This window comes from Lucilia sericata, unplaced genomic scaffold (assembly GCF_015586225.1).
Source record: "Lucilia sericata isolate MDLA Ls3-8-SP2 unplaced genomic scaffold, ASM1558622v1 Contig002108F_arrow, whole genome shotgun sequence".
NCBI lineage: Eukaryota > Metazoa > Arthropoda > Insecta > Diptera > Calliphoridae > Lucilia > Lucilia sericata.
The window spans coordinates 41,853-65,457 of NW_023995958.1; the positions used below are offsets into that span (position 1 = coordinate 41,853).

Here is a 23,605-nt window from a genome sequence, read left to right on the forward strand (position 1 = left end):
ACTGAACTAGAACTGAACTAGAACTGAACTAGAATTGAACTAGAACTGAACTAGAACTGAACTAGAACTGAACTAGAACTGAACTAGAACTGAACTTGAACTGAACTAGAACTGAACTAGAACTGAACTAGAACTGAACTAGAACTGAACTAGAACTGAACTAGAATTGAACTAGAACTGAACTAGAACTGAACTAGAACTGAACTAGAACTGAACTAGAACTGAACTTGAACTGAACTAGAACTGAACTAGAACTGAACTAGAACTGAACTAAAACTGAACTAGAACTGAACTAGAACTGAACTAGAACTGAACTAGAACTGAACTAGAACTGAACTAGAACTGAACTAGAACTGAACTAGAACTGAACTAGAACTGAACTAGAACTGAACTAGAACTGAACTAGAACTGATCTAGAACTGAACTAGAACTGAACTAGAACTGAACTAGAACTGAACTAGAACTGAACTAGAACTGAACAGGAACTGAACGGGAACTGAACTAGGACTGAACTAGAACTGAACTAGAACTGAACTAGAACTGAACTAGAACTGAACTAGAACTGAACTAGAACTGAACTAGAACTGAACTCGAACTGAACTCGAACTGAACTAGAATTGAACTAGAATTGAACTAGAATTGAACTAGAATTGAACTAGAACTGAACTAGAACTGAACTAGAACTGAACTAGAACTGAACTAGAACTGAACTAGAACTGAACTAGAACTGAACTAGAACTGAACTAGAACTGAACTGAACTAGAACTGAACTAGAACTGAACTAGAACTGAACTAGAACTGAACTAGAATTGAACTAGAACTGAACTAGAACTGAACAGGAACTGAACAGGAACTGAACGGGAACTGAACTAGGACTGAACTAGAACTGAACTAGAACTGAACTAGAACTGAACTAGAACTGAACTAGAACTGAACTAGAACTGAACTAGAACTGAACTAGAACTGAACTAGAACTGAACTAGAACTAGAACTGAACTAGCACTGAACTAGAACTGAACTGGAACTGAACTGGAACTGAACTGGAACTGAACTAGAACTGAATTAGAACTGTATTTGTTAACATAAAGTAAACAATAGTTGAATTACAATTTCTTGATGTTTCTTTCAATATTTTTAGTTTAATTAGTTAAAAATAAGAAAAATAATAATCCCGTTTACACAATGTAAGTAATAGGTAAATTAAGTTTATGTAATATTTTTAAAAAGCTAAAATATTCAACCATGCGAGATTTCTGTGAGTATTATTACTATAGAAATAGATTGCTGCCTTTACAAAAAACAAATTAAATAAAATTGATTAACATTACTAAAATCAACTGCTTTTGCGATCTTAACAGCTGATACTGTTACAACCTTAAGGTTATTTACGAAGATAGCAGACATAATTTGAAAAGTGTGCTAAAAACATCAGCACGAACTTTTGATAAACAGACATTATAAGAAAATCGTAAAATTTGAAACATTTAAATAAAATCAAATTAACTTTAAAAAAAAAAATAGTTAATTTTTAATTAAACAAACAATTGACCAGTAAACCACAACCAAAAACATATGTACTTTTATAGATCTATTTAAGTTAATAAACCATTTAAAAATTTAAACTAGGTTTATGTTCAACATTTTAAAAACTATTACATATGTTATAAATCATATATTTATCTTACCACAACTTTTGTTAAAAAAGTAAAATATAGTAAATTTTATAAATGTAAAATGAAATTATATTTGCTAATTAAATTTATGGCAAAACTGATCTATGATGATAGTTTAGTTTAGTCACAATCTACAATGTGGCTTTTACTACTTAGTTTTTATTTAAAATTAAAATTTAGTTTGAAGTAAAACTAAACTTAATTGATTTTTATATTTTGCCATGGTAGCAATTAGTTGCATCGTTAAATTTCATTTAAATTTTCAAGGGTGTAGACAAAATTTTTTAATAATTGTTATTTATCTTTAGGAAACAAATACATTTAAGTAATAATGTATTTGTTTAGTGAAATTGACATAAAATTTTGTAGTAATAGTTAATAAAAAAATTAAAAAACTAAGTCGTAAATTTATTAGTCATTAGAGTCATGTAAGTGTTTTCTTCATAAAAACCACACACTTTAAGTAAAATCAAGTTAAATCGTAAAATTGCAATTTCTTGAGTTGGATTTTTAAGTAAGAACATAATCTAGTCTATAGTCTAGTCTGTAGTCTAGTCTATAGTCTAGTCTATAGTCTAGTCTATAGTCTAGTCTATAGTCTAGTCTATAGTCTAGTCTATAGTCTAGTCTATAGTCTAGTCTATAGTCTAGTCTATAGTCTAGTCTATAGTCTAGTCTATAGTCTAGTCTAGTCTCTATAGTCTAGTCTATAGTCTAGTCTATAGTCTAGTCTATAGTCTAGTCTATAGTCTAGTCTATAGTCTAGTCTATAGTCTAGTCTATAGTCTAGTCTATAGTCTAGTCTATAGTCTAGTCTATAGTCTAGTCTATAGTCTAGTCTATAGTCTAGTCTATAGTCTAGTCTATAGTCTAGTCTATAGTCTAGTCTATAGTCTAGTCTATAGTCTAGTCTATAGTCTAGTCTATAGTCTAGTCTATAGTCTAGTCTATAGTCTAGTCTATAGTCTAGTCTATAGTCTAGTCTATAGTCTAGTCTATAGTCTAGTCTATAGTCTAGTCTATAGGTCTATAGTCTAGTCTATAGTCTAGTCTATAGTCTAGTCTATAGTCTAGTCTATAGTCTAGTCTATAGTCTAGTCTATAGTCTAGTCTATAGTCTAGTCTATAGTCTAGTCTATAGTCTAGTCTATAGTCTAGTCTATAGTCTAGTCTATAGTCTAGTCTATAGTCTAGTCTATAGTCTAGTCTATAGTCTAGTCTATAGTCTAGTCTATAGTCTAGTCTATAGTCTAGTCTATAGTCTAGTCTATAGTCTAGTCTATAGTCTAGTCTATAGTCTCGTCTATAGTCTAGTCTATAGTCTAGTCTCTAGTCTAGTCTATAGTCTAGTCTATAGTCTATAGTCTTAGCATCAGTCTATTTCCTATAGTATAGTTCTATCGTTCTATTCTATAGTTCTAGTCTTATATGTCTAGTCATTAGTCTAGTCTATAGTCTAGTCTATACCCGTCTAGTCTATAGTCTAGTCTATAGGTCTAGTCTATATTCAGTCTATAGTCTAGGCCTATAGACCTTCGTCTATAGTCTCGTCTATAAGGCCTCTAGTCTATAGTCTAGATCCTATAGTCTACGTTCTAGTCTAGTCATAGTTCTTCTATAGTTCTTAGTCTATAGTCTAGTCGATAGTCTAGTCTAGTCTAGTCTATAGTCTAGTCTATAGTCTAGTCTATAGTCTAGTCTATAGTCTAGTCTATAGTCTAGTCTATAGTCTAGTCTATAGTCTAGTCTATAGTCTAGTCTATAGTCTAGTCTATAGTCTAGTCTATAGTCTAGTCTATAGTCTAGTCTATAGTCTAGTCTATAGTCTAGTCTATAGTCTAGTCTATAGTCTAGTCTATAGTCTAGTCTATAGTCTAGTCTATAGTCTAGTCTATAGTCTAGTCTATAGTCTAGTCTATAGTCTAGTCTATAGTCTAGTCTATAGTCTAGTCTATAGTCTAGTCTATAGTCTAGTCTATAGTCTAGTCTATAGTCTAGTCTATAGTCTAGTCTATTGTCTAGTCTATAGTCTAGTCTATAGTCTAGTCTATAGTCTAGTCTATAGTCTAGTCTATAGTCTAGTCTATAGTCTAGTCTATAGTCTAGTCTATAGTCTAGTCTATAGTCCAGTCTATGGTCTAGTCTATAGTCTAGTCTATAGTCTAGTCTATAGTCTAGTCTATAGTCTAGTCTATAGTCTAGTCTATAGTCTAGTCTATAGTCTAGTCTATAGTCTAGTCTATAGTCTAGTCTATAGTCTAGTCTATAGTCTAGTCTATAGTCTAGTCTATAGTCTAGTCTATAGTCTAGTCTAAAGTCTAGTCTAGTCTAGTCTATAGTCTATAGTCTAGTCTATAGTCTAGTCTATAGTCTAGTCTATAGTCTAGTCTATAGTCTAGTCTATAGTCTAGTCTATAGTCTAGTCTATAGTCTAGTCTATAGTCTAGTCTATAGTCTAGTCTATAGTCTAGTCTATAGTCTAGTCTATAGTCTAGTCTATAGTCTAGTCTAGTCTATAGTCTAGTCTATAGTCTAGTCTATAGTCTAGTCTATAGTCTAGTCTATAGTCTAGTCTATAGTCTAGTCTATAGTCTAGTCTATAGTCTAGTCTATAGTCTAGTCTATAGTCTAGTCTATAGTCTAGTCTATAGTCTAGTCTATAGTCTAGTCTATAGTCTAGTCTATAGTCTAGTCTATAGTCTAGTCTATAGTCTAGTCTATAGTCTAGTCTATAGTCTAGTCTATAGTCTAGTCTATAGTCTAGTCTATAGTCTAGTCTATAGTCTAGCTAGTCTATAGTCTAGTCTATAGTCTAGTCTATAGTCTAGTCTATAGTCTAATCTATAGTCTAGTCTATGGTCTAGTCTATAGTCTAGTCTATAGTCTAGTCTATAGTCTAGTCTATTGTCTAGTCTATAGTCTGGGCTATAGTCTAATCTATAGTCTAGTCTATAGTCTAGTCTTTAGTCTAGTCTATAGTCTAGTCTATAGTCTAGTCTATAGTCTAGTCTTTAGTCTAGTCTATAGTCTAGTCTATAGTCTAGTCTACAGTCTAGTCTATAGTCTAGTCTACAGTCTAGTCTATAGTCTAGTCTATAGTCTAGTCTCTTTGCCTATCTCATCAGGCTTTCTGAAAAATCGTAATTAAAAATTTGTTGTTAAATCTTATTATTTTATGAATGAGTCAGAACTGACAAATTCACTTTAGAAGGATCTTGGGGGATCGCCGATTGAATAAAACAGACATATCATTACACTTCATGACTAAATACATAACACTTGCGGAATTAATGGAAAAACTGAAAAATTTTTCACATATTCAACACCTCTAAGGTTAAATAATTTTCAATAAAGAAATCGATAAAATTATCCATTTAAACACTTTTTGCAATGTCATTTTAAGTTGCGGTTAAAATTCTTTTGCATTAAAAAACAACAAAAATAATTTCGTATACAAAATTTTATAAAATTGATTATAAATACAGTCAAGGTTTAAAACTGCGTAATTTATCTAACATTTATAATAATAAATCTGTGAATAGTTAAAAAAATAAATATAATTAAGAATATTTTTAAAACAATGAAATTTGCTAAAACAAAAAATTTTAAAAAATATATTAAGGAGCAAAGTAAGACAATCATACAACAATATGTCAAACAAAATTAATTATATTTTAACAATTACTTGACAAACTAACAATTTGTTTCAGTACAAACATATGTATGTAAATATATACATATGTATGTATGTATGTATAAACAATTGAACTCGTAAAAATAACTGAAGGACATGTTCAAAAGGTTTTGTTGTTAACTTTAAATAATATCAAAAAAATAAGGTACATTATTTTATAGCTTTTAATAAATGTTGAAGGTTCATTATTTAAATTTTATATTTTGCAAAAATTCACACCTTCACACAATGCAAAATATATTGTTAAAATTAAACAAAAATAATCATAATAAAAATAATAATAATATTATCGTTATTATCACAACGCCAGCGAATAAACAACAACTAAAATATGAAGGAAAATATAGTTGGGTTTGGTCGACCTTATGACACCCTAAATATAAGTCATTGTACGATTAAACAACAAATTAAAAATTTTAGAACTGGACTAGAACTGAACTAGAACTGAACTAGAACTGAACTAGAACTGAACTAGAACTGAACTAGAACTGAACTAGAACTGAACTAGAACTGAACTAGAACTGAACTAGAACTGAACTAGAACTGAACTAGAACTGAACTAGAACTGAACTAGAACTGAACTAGAACTGAACTAGAACTGAACTAGAACTGAACTAGAACTGAACTAGAACTGAACTAGAACTGAACTAGAACTGAACTAGAACTGAACTAGAACTGAACTAGAACTGAACTAGAACTGAACTAGAACTGAACTAGAACTGAACTAGAACTGAACTAGAACTGAACTAGTAATGAACTAGAACTGAACTAGAACTGAACTAGAACTGAACTAGAACTGAACTAGAACTGAACTAGAACTGAACTAGAACTGAACTAGAACTGAACTAGAACTGAACTAGAACTGAACTAGAACTGAACTAGAACTGAACTAGAACTGAACTAGAACTGAACTAGAACTGATCTAGAACTGAACTAGAACTGAACTAGAACTGAACTAGAACTGAACTACAGTTGTACTAGAATTAAGCCAGAACTGCAGAGGTAGATCTGAAGCAGAATTTATTATGAGCCGATCTTTGCAAAGCTTGAAAGGGCCTTATATGAGAGCTATGGGTGATTGTGGTCCTTTCAGAACTGAATTTTAAAAGAAATAACAAAATATTTAAGATTTTTATGAGGAAAAAAGTATTAGTCGGAGGGAATTATTTAAGTGAAGAAGTCATAAATCGATATCATCACTTTCATGGTTGATTTCTGGGTGTAATATATTTCAGCAACAACTCATAACATACATATAGTGATGTAGCGCATACAAACCTCAGCTATTGCTTCAAATAATAACAAACAAATATGACGTAGACCTCAACGTTACCGGTTTTACGCGGCATTATATTTTTCTCAAATTCCTTGCCTGCATGTTAGCTGCTATGGCATATAAACAAGGCTACAATTTTAAATACTCCCCTACCTGTATCATGCTAAATTTTTAAATAATATTTAATTAAAAACAAAATTTAATTATTCATTTAATTATTTTAATTTAAAAATTTTCTCTTAATTTAATTCTAGGCCGCTTACATGATTGTCGATGAAATGCATGAAGAACATCCCGAACTATTGCGTGATCAGTATTGGGAATGTGTGGTGCCGAAAGATTTACCCTATACAGTAGCCTCTGAGCATTATCGCAAAGATGAGCCGAAGGGTTCAGCGGAGAATTATAAAGTTAAAAAAGAAGATGCCATGTATGCGAATATTGTACCGGGCGGTGGTAAACGTGTTATATCCGATGATGTTTATGCTGATTATGTAGGTTTTTGTTTTAAACTATTTTATTATTTTAATTACACTTATTTTTTAAATCTATAGGAGAGTGTTGACACCCCCATGGTGGAAAGACGAAAGAAAATGTGGTTTGTTCGTCAACTTTCTCGCATGGGTTCGATGCGCAGTCAATCTACCGCTTACTCATCGGGCGGTATTGCTTTTAATCGCAATCGTTTAAATTCAGTTTACTCCAGTCCCGAGTCAGGTTTACCCATGAGTATGGTGCAACAACAGCAGCAGCAACAACAACAACAGCAACAAAATGCTCAACAACATCAGCAGCAACCATTGCAGTCAAAGCCTAGCTTTTACGATAAATTTGTGCATCGCAAGTCTTTGCGTGCTCATCGCCAGCTGATTAAGCAAAGTAAGTGGGGAGGGTTTTGTTTGCACCTAATATAGTAAAATTGGTTTCTGACTAGTTCAAGGTTATGGTATAATCGATCATAAAAATCCCCTAAATTACTTGGCTATAGACTAGACTATAGACTAGACTATAAACTAGACTATAGACTAGACTATAAACTAGACTATAGACTAGACTATAGACTAGACTATAGACTAGACTATAGACTAGACTATAGACTAGACTATAGACTAGACTATAGACTAGACTATAGACTAGACTATAGACTAGAATAGACTAGACTATAGACTAGACTATAGACTAGACTATAGACTAGACTATAGACTAGATATGGACTAGACTATAGACTAGACTATAGACTAGACTATAGACTAGACTATAGACTGGACTATAGACTAGACCATAGACTAGACTAAAGACTAGACTATAGACTAGACTATAGTATAGACTAGACTATAGACTAGACTATAGACTAGATTATAGACTAGACTATAGACTAGACTATAGACTAGACTATAGACTAGGCTATAGACTAGACTATAGACTAGACTATAGACTAGACTATAGACTAGACTAATAGACTAGACTATAGACTAGACTATAGACTAGACTATAGACTAGACTATAGACTAGACTAGACTATAGACTAGACTATAGACTAGACTATAGACTAGACTAGACTAGACTAGACTAGGCTATAGACTAGACTATACACTAGACTATAGACTAGACTATAGACTAGACTATAGACTAGACTGTAGACTAGACTATAGACTAGACTATAGACTAGACTATAGACTATAGACTATAGACTAGACTATAGAAGAGACTATAGACTAGACTATAGACTAGACTATAGACTAGACTATAGACTAGACTATAGGCTAGACTATAGACTAGACTATTACTAGACTATAGACTAGACTATAGACTAGACTATAGACTAGACTATAGACTAGACTATAGACTAGACTATAGACTAGACTATAGACTAGACTATAGACTAGACTATAGACTAGACTATAGACTAGACTATAGACTAGACTATAGACTAGACTATAGACTAGACTATAGACTAGACTATAGACTAGACTATAGACTAGACTATAGACTAGACTATAGACTAGACTATAGACTAGACTATAGACTAGACTATAGACTAGACTATAGACTAGACTATAGACTAGACTATAGACTAGACTATAGACTAGACTATAGACTAGACTATAGACTAGACTATAGACTAGACTATAGACTAGACTATAGACTAGGCTATAGACTAGACTATAGACTAGACTATAAACTAGACTATAGACTAGACTAGACTATAGACTAGACTAGACTATAGACTAGACTATTGACTAGACTATAGACTAGACTATAGACTAGACTATAGACTAGACTATAGACTAGACCATAGACTAGACTATAGACCAGACTATAGACTAGACTATAGACTAGACTATAGACTACACTATAGACTAGACTATAGACTAGCTTATAGACTAGACTATAGACTAGACTATAGTATAGACTATAGACTAGACTACAGACTAGACTATAGACTAGACTATAGACTAGACTATAGACTAGACTATAGACTAGACTAGACTATAGACTAGACTAGACTATAGACTAGACTAGACTATAGACTAGACTATTGACTAGACTATAGACTAGACTATAGACTAGACTATAGACCAGACTATAGACTAGACTATAGACTAGACTATAGACTAGACTATAGACTAGACTATTGACTAGACTATAGACTAGACTATAGACTAGACTATAGACTAGACTATAGACTAGACTAGACATAGACTAGACCATAGACTAGACTATAGACCAGACTATAGACTAGACTATAGACTAGACTATAGACTACACTATAGACTAGACTATAGACTAGCTTATAGACTAGACTATAGACTAGACTATAGTATAGACTATAGACTAGACTACAGACTAGACTATAGTATAGACTATAGACTAGACTACAGACTAGACTATAGACTAGACTATAGACTAGACTATAGACTAGACTATAGACTAGACTATAGACTAGACTATAGACTAGGCTATAGACTAGACTATAGACTAGACTATAAACTAGACTATAGACTAGACTAGACTATAGACTAGACTATTGACTAGACTATAGACTAGACTATAGACTAGACTATAGACTAGACTATAGACTAGACCATAGACTAGACTATAGACCAGACTATAGACTAGACTATAGACTAGACTATAGACTAGACTATAGACTAGACTATAGACTAGACTATAGACTAGACTATAGACTAGACTATAGACTAGACTATAGACTAGACTATAGACTAGACTATAGACTAGACTATAGACTAGACTATAGACTAGACTATAGACTAGACTATAGACTAGACTATAGACTAGACTATAGACTAGGCTATAGACTAGACTATAGACTAGACTATAAACTAGGCTATAGACTAGACTAGACTATAGACTAGACTATTGACTAGACTATAGACTAGACTATAGACTAGACTATAGACTAGACTATAGACTAGACTATAGACTAGACTATAGACTAGACTATAGACTAGACTATAGACTAGACTATAGACTACACTATGGACTAGACTATGGACTAGACTATGGACTAGACTATAGACTAGACTATAGACTAGACTATAGACTAGACTATAGACTAGACTATAGACTAGACTATAGACTAGACTATAGACTAGACTATAGACTAGACTATAGACTAGACTATAGACTAGACTATAGACTAGACTATAGACTAGACTATAGACTAGACTATAGACTAGACTATAGACTAGACTATAGACTAGACTATAGACTAGACTATAGACTAGACTATAGACTAGACTATAGACTAGACTATAGACTAGACTATAGACTAGACTATAAACTAGACTATAGACTAGACTATAGACTAGACTATAGACTAGACTATAGACTAGACTATAGACTAGACTATAGACTAGACTATAGACTAGACTATAGGACTAGACTATAGACTATACTATAGACTAGACTATAGACTAGACTATAGACTACAGACTATAGACTAGACTATAGACTAGACTATAGACTAGACTATAGACTAGACTATAGACTAGACTATAGACTAGACTATAGACTAGACTTAACTAGACTATAGACTAGACTATAGACTAGACTATAGACTAGACTCTAGACTAGACTATAGACTAGACTATAGACTAGACTATAGACTAGACTATAGACTAGACTATAGACTAGACTATAGACTAGACTATAGACAGACTATAGACTAGACTATAGACTAGACTCATAGACTAGACTATAGGACTAGACTATAGACTAGACTATAGACTAGACTATAGACTAGACTATAGACTAGACTATAGACTAGACTATAGACTAGACTATAGACTAGACTATAGACTAGACTATAGACTAGACTATAGACTAGACTATGACTAGACTATAGACAGACTATAGACTAGGACTATGACTAGACTAGACATAGACTAGACTATAGACTAGACTATAGACTAGAACTATAGATGACTAGAATAGGACTATAGACTAGCTATAGACTAGACTATAGACTAGACTATAGACTAGACTATAGACTAGACTATAGACTAGACTATATAGACTAGCGAAGACTATAGACTATACTAGACTATAGACTAGACTATAGGACCTAGACTATAGACTAGGACTATAGACTAGACTTAGACTAGACTATAGACTAGACTATAGACTAGACTATAGACTAGACTAGACTAGACTATAGACTAATAGACTAGATAGACTAGACTATAGACTAGACTATAGACTAGGACTATAGACTAGACTATAGACTAGACTATAGACTAGACTAGACAAGTCTATCATCCTCTTTGCTATTTTTAAGCTCAAAAGTCGCAGTAAGCTAAGTTCAGAAATCTGAGCATCATAACTAATGTGATCAGAATTTAGAATCTTCAGTTTGTTAACATTTAGCTCCGCTAGAGTTTTGAGAGTTTTAAATGTTTAACATTATTCATTGAACTAGAATTCCTTTAAAATTAAAGCTTAAAGTTTAGAAAATAGGCTTAAAATAGAAATTATTCCTTTACCCCGAAGAGTGCCAAAAGACTATACGAAGAAATTCTAAATCTTAAGTTATCACTTTTTAAAATTTACTGTCTCCAAAATTCCAAATTTTCTTTCAAACTGTACACTATAAAACTTCATCTATTTTTCATGTGATTTTTGTTTTTTTCTTTTGGTTTTTTTTTACTTTCATTTTTTCCTCCCGCCTTAAAATTTCTCAATGTAGATTCTCGTTTGAATGGTTTAAATGTTAATACCTCAAAAACACGACCTCGTATACCAACTCCTGATGTTACTAAGGAATCTTTGGATAAAGATATGGCAAATGGTAATATTTGTTTTTAAATTTTCTAAGCTTTTCAATCATATCACGTAGTTTAAGCACTTATATTGAAATTAAAAATATTGACATTAAAACCCAACAAAAACCCTCAATCAATGCACTTATTTATAGCAACCAATGCAAATACAGCGGTTATTATGGCACCACCATTAACTACACAAACCACTATGTATCCTTATACAAGCACAACAACAAATAACGGGCAAGATGGTCAAGTATTGGGCACTTTATTATTATCACCGATTAAAGAAATGGATAGTTCATCGTCAAATAATACTTTGATTCCAGGACATCCGAATACGGCGGCATTGGCCCAGGCAGTATTACCAACAAATTTAACTAATTGTAAGTTTTAAAAAATCTATAGATTCTTAAACAGTTGTAATAATTTTGATTAAATGTGTTTACAGCCATTCCTGTCACCAGCAATATAACAACTTTATCTTTCCCCTTTACGGTTACTACCAGTCCCACGGACACCTCAGCTACTTTAAATATTCTACCAATTTCCACTTCCCAAATACCCACTATTACCACCAGCACATCTAATTTTGATGCCAATGATGTTATAACCAGCATACCGGTTTCCCTGTCTATACAACGTACTCCCTCAGCGGTATCAATAACCGATTTGAATTTCAACGATAAACTGGATAATAATAATACCGCCACGGCGTTATTATCGGTGAAACCATTAAATGGTGGAGCTAATATATCGCGTAATAATAGTTTCAATGGAAATTTAAATATAAACATATCCGATTCATATCTATTAGAACGTAGACATTCTATGCGTTCAGAGGGACGTCCCGAGGACTCAACGGACAGCAACTTACAGAATAATGCCACAGCAACGATAACACTTAGTGCTAAAGATAAAAATCCTACAAATACTACTAATACCACTACAGCCACTTCGGCGCCTTCAACGTTAGCTAAACGTCCGCCCGAACCGAAAACTGGAGAAGTTTATGTTTAACTGTATAATATTAAATTTTTAACAATAATTGCAAAGAAAAAAATCTATAGAAAGATAATAGTTAACTCAAGCCATGAATCCATCCATTTTCTAAAAAAAATTGTAGTTTTAATTTAATTTTACATTAAAAAAAGACAAAAAAAGGTTGTGACATGAATCTTAAATTATTATAATTATTTTTTTTTGTAAAGAACTATGTACTAAATGTATTTGTATTTTAAATTTTAGTCTTTTAATATCCTTGAAAAGGATAATAATGTTAAATAATGTGTATATGTTACTATATAGTATGTCTGTAATAATAAAGTTAATTATATATTTAGAATAAGAAATTGAAGATAATTTTTCTATATATGAGACAAAGAAGGTTTGTTAAATGAGATTTAAAGATCGAAGAAAGTATAAGGACTTCCTGAATCCGAATCTCATCATATCTTAAAAACATCAGGTTTTGTATATATCGTGTTCTGATGTTTGATAAAAACCCAGTTTTTGGCCTGGTTGGAGACCATTTGTTAGTTTGAAACTTCTAGACTACAAATCCCCAGTAAACGATTTCTAACAATTATTCTGTATAAAGCCCCAAACATTTTGCTCTCTGATCTAAACTAATCAAAATTTTATACAAATTGGAAATCATAAACTGATAATTTGAAGAATTTACTCAAAGCCTTGGTATAAGTATAAGGACCCCCTGAATCCGAATCTCATCATATGTTAAAAACATCAGGTTTTGTAGATATCGTGTTCTGATGTTTGAAAAAACCCAGTTTTTAGCCTGGTTGGAGACCATTTATTAGTTTGAAACTTCTAGACTACAAGTCCCCTGTAAACGATTTCTAACAATTATTCTGGATAAAGCCCCAAACATTTTGCTCTCTGTTCTAAACCAATCAAAATTTTATACAAATTGGAAATCGTAAACTGATAATTTGAAGTGTTTACTCAAAGCATTGGTATCGATACATATGTATATGTAAGTATTCGGACAAACAAAGCCTTCATCTTGATGGAAGTACATCAGACCCCCTTAAGATTACTTCTATTTATATCAATAAGAATCCCATAGACAGACATATCGAATGAGAAATCCCAAAGTTTCAAAATCAGATTTTTAACAAATAGGAACAAAGTAAAATAGATTTCATACATATTGGAAATACTCCACCAGAGGTTAGCTTTGATATTGGGGAATAAACGAAAACGGTCACTTATAATGATAAAAACGAGGATAGAACCGCGAAAATCTGTTCGCACGACAATTGGTTCTATGCACCAAAACAATTCGTAGTTCAGGGAACAACGGCCAAAGATTTTCAATTCAGCAATACTGACTTAACACGTATCGCTGCAGCAACAACCACAAAGATCCTATAAGGTAACCCCAATGAGAGGGGAATAAGAAGCTTCCTCAGAATGAGCAAGTCCGACGTTTAGAATGAGATAAGTATGAAGTGCGTATTCTGAGTGGACACCCAAGACTACGCCCAAAACTATACAAATTTTGAAGACGTGCTTCAGTCTTCGGAGAGGACAGTGAAATTTTGAGATTCTTTCATTGTCATTGTCAAGCTTTCATTGATATAAGATTCAAATATCATGGGAGTGGTGTTATTCCAGATATTAGATCTCTTAGTAACAGGAAGCTAAGGAAATTTCCCATATAAAGGAGCACATAATATGCCCGATAGCGATCTGGCTCATCGGCATGGCATTCATGTTGTATCTTGTAATATATGACTGATTTCGTTCAAAACTAATTTATATATACTTCCCGGCAGGTTAGAAGTCTTTGTAGCACATCTTTTCCCTGAGATTGCAATCAAACCAAGATGGGTGAACCTATTCAATAATCCAGTTAAGGGGTTCATTCGATTTTTAGCCTTAGTTGTAGCAGAAAATCTCTTGATTTCCGCGGCAAATTTTCTTAAGTGTCTGCTATGGGCACTGCATGGCTTCTAAGTACGACGTTAGTCGTAGAATATCGATAGAAGCTGCCATAGACGAGAAATAATCTATTGATATGATATATGCGAAGGTCATTCTTCGGGGGATCATCCAAATGTCATGTCAAATGTCATGTTAAAGTTGTGATAACTCTCACGGCAACAAACCAATAGGAATATTTTAGTCAAATTGACGTTGTGCTCCTTGATTTCCCGATGTAAGTGATGTTCCTAGGTAATTTGTAACCAGTCCTTAGGGCAGCACTTTGACAGCTTTCCATGTTAGAATTAGAATTTTATTAAGCAAAGGTGAACGCACTGGAGCAGCATAAGTAACCACAAGTATATGTAGCTAACAAGTTTAATTTATCCATACACCAAGTACTGCTGGCAAGATCTTTGAGGACCTTCTTTCTAGTGAACCCTAAGGGTCACATTTAACAACACTATCAGAATTTGTGTTAAATCAACCACAGCGGCAAGAGTTAGATTTACTTCCTTCGTCCAATATATGTATATAGGGTCTTGCTGACGACTTCGTTTGATCAGAAAGAATTTGAATCATAAATCCAATTTAACTCACGATTTATTGTAGTATATCACTCAAGAATGATTATATATGTATGTAATTGAAAGCTACTTCTGTCACTCATTACATATAATTAGATTTCACTGATATCACCATTTACTTAGTAATACAAAATTTTGGCTGAGTAATTTACACAATACTTCTAAAGGTTAATTATTAAACGTTTAAAGTACAAGGACGTTAAAATTTTCCGGCACACCAATATAAAAATAAATACTTTTTGAATTGAGCATAAATTAGTTCTGAAAATAACCTGACCCTACGTGACAGTTTAAAAAATATTATTAAATTAACTATTGCAAAATATGATACAAAGAATTCCTACACAAATTTTTACTTAGTTTATTTTCGGTCATCGCTTAATATGAACAAAAGTCTAAACTAATAAAATTTTCAAAAATTAGCATATTATTGATTGATTGGTTGATTGATTAGAAAATCTACGAGTTATGATCGCACAACTAAAGATAGGGTCAATTTGCTGTTTGATCTAAAATAAAAGTGAAACAAATCAAAGTTAATAAATGACACTCCACAAAAAATGTTTTCGATTTAAAGACTCGCTTAATATGACCGATCACTTTGCCTGTGAACATGAATCAGAATGTGAAATTTGCATGATCGTTTAATATGTAATATGCTCTCTTAAATGAATTTCGAAAATAGTTTACTCTTTTAATGATATTTAATAGTGATGTACAACTATACCACGAGCAAAAAGAATAAGGTTAAGTTGAGAACTAAATTTGGGTAAAATTGGAGAATCTAATTAAGTCATATTTAAAAGTATTATAATATTAAATTTACAAACCTAATAGTACATTTACAACTAATACGATCACAACAAGAGCAAATCCTTACCATTTTAATTACAACTCACTTACTTACTCACCAACCATTTTCAATTAACGCTCAGTGCGTTTCTACGACACTTAATTTACAAATGAATGCAAATCAATTAAATATTTTCATACATTCAGTTTTTCATGATGTTCAACGTTATGTGAGATCTTGGTCTGTGAACATTTAATTTAAACATGATCATTTATAGAATAGTTCTCAGTTGGTGTTGAAACGTCGTGTCGTGAAAAACTTTTAAGCGATCTTTGGAAAAGGTCAAAAAAGACAATATAAATATTGAAATTAAAACGTTCAAAAGGATATGCAAGTAATATAAAGGATTGAGTGATCGTGTGAAAAGAATTTACTTAAAACGAATCCTTACAAAAGTAATTACAACAAAAAAAATATAAAATATTAAATCTTTATAAAAAATATATTAAAGAAAACTAGTGTTTAAAGGACTCTTTTTAAAATAATATTAAGAAAACCATAACGTTTAACCTTTAAACGTAAAAGTGAATTATTAAAGTACTCCTCGGAACTTACGTACAATACATCCATTTAGTTTACGCTCTTGCAAAGTGAAACATCCAGAGAGAATAAGAATATGATTATGAACTATTCTTATCAAATTTTTATCAAGTTCCACATTGTCTATATCACTTCGAAAATCTTTTCTAAAGGATTAAATTACGCTGAATTTGAATCTCAGAATATCACATCAGGTTTTCAAGATGTCACTATTAAAGTTTCCCTGTCTTGGTCATAATAATAACGCAAAGTTTGTCCAATCCGTTAAGGTTCAAAACTCTGTTATATCTTTCGCCTTCTTAGAGATATCTTAACCTAAAGTTTAAAATAACTATAGACTTTAAGTTTATTATAAAATTGAGACGAAATGTAATAAACTATTCAGTTTTCAGCAATTTATGATTGTTTCTAGCTCTAGATTAAGATATCTTCAAGAAGGAAGAATATATAACCGAGGATAAACCTTTATTTTGAAGTCAACAGATTTTACTTTCTGGTGACCTAACAGATATCATAAATAATGTTATCTTCGCGCTCTTATAACGTCTCAAATATAGTCAAAATATTTATGACACGATATCTCCAGATGTAAAGATACGGATTTAAAGTCTGTAACTCAATCTTTTAGAAAAGTTTTTGAGTTAAAAATTGTTTGACCTTTGTTAATCTAGATTCGTCAAACCGTCCTTAAATGGAAAGACAAGATCCCAATAGATGTTCGTCTATGAGCAATTAAAGCACATCTTTAGAATTTCTAACTCAATCGTCCATTTCTTGATTATGTTTGACGGTCCAATCGGCATAATAATGAACATAGTTTTGCGCTACTTCAAATCGTCCAAAATCGACCAATTTATTATTAAGCTCTTAAGTCCTGTAAGATAAATCATTCCTTTGCCATTAAAGCAAACATTTTTATTATTATTTTGTCTTAGATATACCAATTTATTAGGAAGCTCTTAGGTCTTGTAACCCAGATCAAGATATTGATTTAATAAGATCTCTTAGCGATGATTACGCTACATTATTGTAGAGTCCCCCTTTCGTTTATAAATACTATCAAAAGTCAAAATAGTCATAGCCTTTTGCATACTTGAATTGGCCAAAGCATTTTGAATTTCCTAGAAATATTAATATTGTTGGACCAGCCATTCTATTTTTGGCCATTCGATTATATTAGAGTTCCCTTGTATTATCTTTGCGCCATTAATCGGCAAATAAAAGGTTTCTTTAGTTACTGGTTAACCAGCATTTCGTGCAAGTTGGACCAGTTAGTCGCTATTAAAGAAGATTTTTTGAATTTCCGCTCTATTTAAAGTCAGAGCAGTTTTGATATTCATTAAATGTTAATGGATGGAAAGGTCAAGTGGAGGGAAATAATTTTTGATTATTACTTTGACAAATATATCCCAAAAGGATACAGTGATTTTATCATGAGTTTCCACATATATACATTGATCTGTACCAGGCTTAAGGTACTATTAAATACTGTTCTAAACTTTCATTGAAAACTTTTACAACTTAAAGCTTTTAATATCTCACTGTAGCACCAGAAAGTTCGACCCTGATTTTATATACATATATCCAACTTGCTGGTTTTCATCTAATCTAGTGGAATCTCATTGACTAAAATAAAAAAATATATTTTTTCTTTTGAAACAATGGGCTTTCTTAAAATTTTTTTCAGTTCTAAATTAGTCTTTTAGATTAATCAAATAGAAACCCTTGAGGCTAGATAACTCGCAGTTCTTTGGTGAATTCGTGTATTGCTTTAACATTATATAAAATAAAGACAACCAATCTCTTCTTAAGTCGAGTTGCTATTTTGAGCTATATGTATTCAAATTTTGATTTAGAAAAATTAAGAAAATTAAAAGAAGTTTCTAATTACTGATGTGACTTACTCATAGGATGATGAAAATTATTTTTCACATTTTTATGTATGTAGTTGTATCAATTTAGACATACCTGAAAAGAGCAAAGAATTTGATAAATTCAAAAGTTTCTTGTTAAAACTTATATCGAAACTAATACGATAATATATACTTAAACCGTTCCACTTTAAAATGGAAAATAAGATTAATTAATAAAACAAAAAATAATCCAAAAAGCTTAAACAAAGTAAAAAATACTTTAACCCTAAAGGTCATTTAAAACTAAATAAAAAATAATAATTGAGAAACATCAAACAGCAAATGAAAATTTAATAAAATACATTTCAGACACTGACACAAAATAATTGATCAGTCATATCAAACAGACATACATATGTACGTACATACATACATATCTACGTAAGACATACATATGTACATGCATACATACTTGTTCATAAAGTTTAATTAAATTAACCTCTTCTTGAAAATAAAACAGCGAAAGAAAAATGTGTTAAAAATATTCAATATTTGAAATAATTGAATTACAAAAAGAAAAAAATACAATAATTGCTTTCTTTTTTTATTATTTATGTGCAATTTTCTATAGATTCATAATGGATCGTGAGGATTCGTCGGTATCGAAATCCTCTTTGGACCACCCTATGGCTGAGGGTTTAGAACCCTCCAAACCCGTTACTTTTTGGCGTTTGTATCGATTTTCAACACCACTCGAAGTATTTTTGTTATTTATTGGTTTTATAATGTCGGCCATTAAGGCTTTGACTTTACCGGCTGTGGTTATAATATATAGTGAATTTACTGCCATGTTGGTGGATCGTACATATCGGAATGGTACCAGTTCAGAGACATATGCTTTACCGTTGTTTGGAGGTGGTAAGACACTGTGAGTATTGAACATTTTCGAAATAACTAACTAACTAACTAACTAACTAACTAACTAACTAACTACTAACTAACTAACTAACTAACTAACTAACTAACTAACTAACTAACTAACTAACTAACTAACTAACTAACTAACTAACTAACTAACTACTAACTAACTAACTACTAACTAACTAACTAACTAACTAACTAACTAACTAACTAACTAACTAACTAACTAACTAACTAACTAACTAACTAACTAACTAACTAACTAACTAACTAACTAACTAACTACTACTAACTAACTAACTAACTAACTAACTAACTAACTAACTAACTAACTAACTAACTAACTAACTAACTAACTAACTAACTAACTAACTAACTAACTAACTAACTAACTAACTAACTAACTAACTAACTAACTAACTAACTAACTAACTAACTAACTAACTAACTAACTAACTAACTAACTAACTAACTAACTACTAACTAACTAACTAACTAACTAACTAACTAACTAACTAACTAACTAACTAACTAACTAACTAACTAACTAACTAACTAACTAACTAACTAACTAACTAACTAACTAACTAACTAACTAACTAACTAACTAACTAACTAACTAACTAACTAACTAACTAACTAACTAACTAACTAACTAACTAACTAACTAACTAACTAACTAACTAACTAACTAACTAACTAACTAACTAACTAACTAACTAACTAACTAACTAACTAACTAACTAACTAACTAACTAACTACTAACTAACTAACTACTAACTAACTAACTAACTAACTAACTAACTAACTAACTAACTAACTAACTAACTAACTAACTAACTAACTAACTAACTAACTAACTAACTAACTACTAACTAACTAACTAACTAACTAACTAACTAACTAACTAACTAACTAACTAACTAACTAACTAACTAACTAACTAACTACTAACTAACTAACTAACTAACTAACTAACTAACTAACTAACTAACTAACTAACTAACTAACTAACTAACTAACTAACTAACTAACTAACTAACTACTAACTAACTAACTAACTAACTAACTAACTAACTAACTAACTAACTACTAACTAACTAACTAACTAACTAACTAACTAACTAACTAACTAACTAACTAACTAACTACTAACTAACTAACTAACTAACTAACTAACTAACTACTAACTAACTAACTAACTAACTAACTAACCAACCAACTAACTAACTAACTAACTAACTAACCAACTAACTAACTTTTCCAAAATTTAACCATTAATTTTTAAATTCCCTCCATTCCCTTAGATCCTACGAATCGGAAGAAGTCAACAATGCTGAACTTTATAATGATTCCATAGCGTATGGCATTTTACTTACAATAGCTTCGGCCGTAATGTTTATATCGGGCATATTCTCTGTAGATATTTTCAATTTGGTCGCTTTAAGGCAAGTGACCCGTATGCGCATCAATCTCTTTCAAGCGGTAATGAGACAAGATATAGGATGGCACGATTTGGCAACGAAACAAAACTTTGCCCAAAATATGACAGAGTATGTTAGAAAGAATTATAAATTTTCTATAAATTAATTATTCTACTTGCAGTGATGTGGAAAAGATTCGCGATGGTATTTCAGAAAAAGTGGGTCATTTTATTTATCTGGTAATAGGTTTTTTGATCACAGTGGCGATTTCTTTCGCCTATGGTTGGAAGTTGACTTTGGCCGTTAGTGTTTATATACCCATAGTTATTGTTCTTAATATAGTGGTGGCCAGGGTAAGTAACCGATTTTTAAAATATATTATTTGTTGATTTTCCAATATGTCGACGTCCAAGCACGCTCCTATTTGAATGTAATGTTAAAGGTGAAGATACTTGGACGTCTTTAACAAAAATACATAGATATTACTTGAAAATGATATCCAAAGGATATCGAAATATCGGAAAATAAATATATTGTAAAGAACTAGACAGATCTCTTAATTTTAATTCCCTTACATTGTTAATTCTTTAATGCCATTTAGTTCCAAAGTAAACTAACTACCAAAGAGCAAGAGTCTTATGGTAATGCTGGTAACTTGGTAGAGGAAGTCTTAAATGCCTTACGTACTGTAGTGTCCTTCGGTGGCGAGAAGAAAGAATCCGAACGTTATGATAATTTTCTAGTACCGGCACGTAAAGCCAGTCAGCGTAAAGGCGCCTTTTCGGGTCTAAGTGATGGGGTTTTAAAAAGTATGCTGTTTCTCTCCTGTGCCGGAGCATTTTGGTATGGAGTAAATTTGATCATCAATGATCGTGATAAAGAGGAAAAGGAATATACTCCGGCTATATTGATGATTGTAGGGATTAAGTACATAATAATGTGAATCATTATTAATATTTCTCTTTTATTAGGCCTTCTTTGGCATTATTATTGGTGCTGATAATATAGCTAGAACTACTCCCTTCCTGGAATCCTTTGCCATGGCTCGTGGCTGTGCTTCGACTATTTTTAAAGTTATTGATTCACAATCTAAAATAGATCCCATGTCAACTGATGGCAAAATTTTAAATTATGGTTTGAGAGGCGATGTTGAATTTTCTGATGTTTTCTTTAGATATCCATCACGTCCTGATATTATTGTTCATCGTGGTTTAAATATCAAAATTAGGGCGGGTACTACGGTGGCTTTGGTGGGCAGCTCGGGTTGTGGCAAATCTACTTGTATACAATTGTTACAGCGTTTCTATGATCCTGTCTTTGGTTCTGTTTTACTGGATGATTTGGATATACGTAAATATAATATACAATGGTTGCGTTCCAATATGGCTATTGTAGGTCAAGAGCCGGTTTTGTTTTTGGGTACTATAGGTAAGTTTGGTATAGATTAGTTTGTAATCATCTATATTTTCTTTTGATGATCATTTCAGCTGAGAATATTAGTTATGGCAAACCTAAAGCTACACAAAAGGAAATTGAGGCAGCCGCCAAAGCTGCTGGAGCTCATGAATTTATATCCAATTTACCAGATGTAAGTACGATGATAACGAAAATCTCTTAGTGTTAAATAAAACGATCTAGTCGATCTTATCACATTCAATCCAATGGTAGCACATCCCTTGATTTTGAAGATCCACTCACATCATTCCATCAAAACTAGACTTCATTGTTCTCAATATCGAGGTTACCGATCTCGTTCAATAGTTCCAGAAAAAATAGTCCAGTAATATTAAATCTCTCAATACTAAAAATCTTTTCACATCTTTTCACGGAAACCTAATTTAATTTTTGTAAAAAATCCTGGTTAACGTTTCGGACCGAGATTTTTCTGTACCTTACTTGATCCGAGGAACGGAGGCAGTATTATTGTATATTGGCCACAAAGTTCTCAATGCATCAGAACCTTTGAGAACTTCAAGAACTCATACATAAATAGACAATTCCTGTCTGCCAGAAAGATATTTAGACAACGTCCTGTACGATTTATTGAACCCGTTGGATAAGGAATCCAACAAAGAGACCTATGATTGGACTCAAGTGAGGCGGAAACCATATTTACCTTACTTTCTTGATCTAGGAAGTTCACTCAGACTATTCACTATAACAATGGAAAATCTGGATTAACTTGCTCGCTGGGATCGATTTACCAAATGTACATGAGCTCGGGATCTGATCACATTATTCCATCAAAACCGAACTTCATTTATAAATCATACGATATTTTAGATCCAATTTCTCTTATATTCTTTATAGTCCTTTAATATTAAATAACAGAAACTTAGACACTTAAACTATTCAGCTTGTTCGGCAATGAAAACCTATTTTTGGAATCCCTTATGTTCTATACCCCTTAAAACCAAGAACCGTTTATATTTACTTCCCTTAAATTCTTCTTTTCAGAGTTATAAAACCACCATTGGTGAAAGAGGTTCTCAATTATCGGGAGGACAAAAACAACGTATTGCTATTGCCCGTGCCCTAATACAAAACCC

The 23,605-nt window shown here is 31.9% G+C and overlaps 2 protein-coding genes across 6 annotated transcripts in view; both read left to right on the plus strand.

Annotated features, from left to right (window-relative positions):
• LOC119613402 overlaps nt 1-13,269 on the plus strand; it is a 52,412-nt gene extending 39,143 nt beyond the window's left edge. For 2 of the 5 annotated variants that reach the window (XM_037969430.1, XM_037969432.1), the window contains exons 9-13: nt 6,898-7,137; nt 7,198-7,522; nt 11,853-11,954; nt 12,081-12,314; nt 12,380-13,269. In XM_037969430.1, coding sequence (XP_037825358.1) covers nt 6,898-7,137; nt 7,198-7,522; nt 11,853-11,954; nt 12,081-12,314; nt 12,380-12,948 — 1,470 coding nt within the window. In that variant the 3' untranslated portion in view covers nt 12,949-13,269. The remainder of the gene's footprint in view (nt 1-6,897; nt 7,138-7,197; nt 7,523-11,852; nt 11,955-12,080; nt 12,315-12,379) is intronic. The other 3 variants (XM_037969435.1, XM_037969433.1, XM_037969434.1) reach the window with 3 other exon arrangements.
• Nucleotides 13,270-16,550: 3,281 nt separating this feature from the next.
• On the plus strand, nt 16,551-23,600 carry LOC119613401 (multidrug resistance protein homolog 65-like; the record flags this gene model as incomplete). Its single annotated transcript, XM_037969429.1, has 8 exons — nt 16,551-16,712; nt 19,342-19,638; nt 20,940-21,185; nt 21,238-21,409; nt 21,658-21,972; nt 22,028-22,484; nt 22,544-22,644; nt 23,514-23,600. Coding segments are annotated over exons 2-8 (1,668 nt in total), but the record flags the coding sequence as incomplete, so codon positions are not given.
• Between the last annotated feature and the right edge of the window lie 5 nt (nt 23,601-23,605).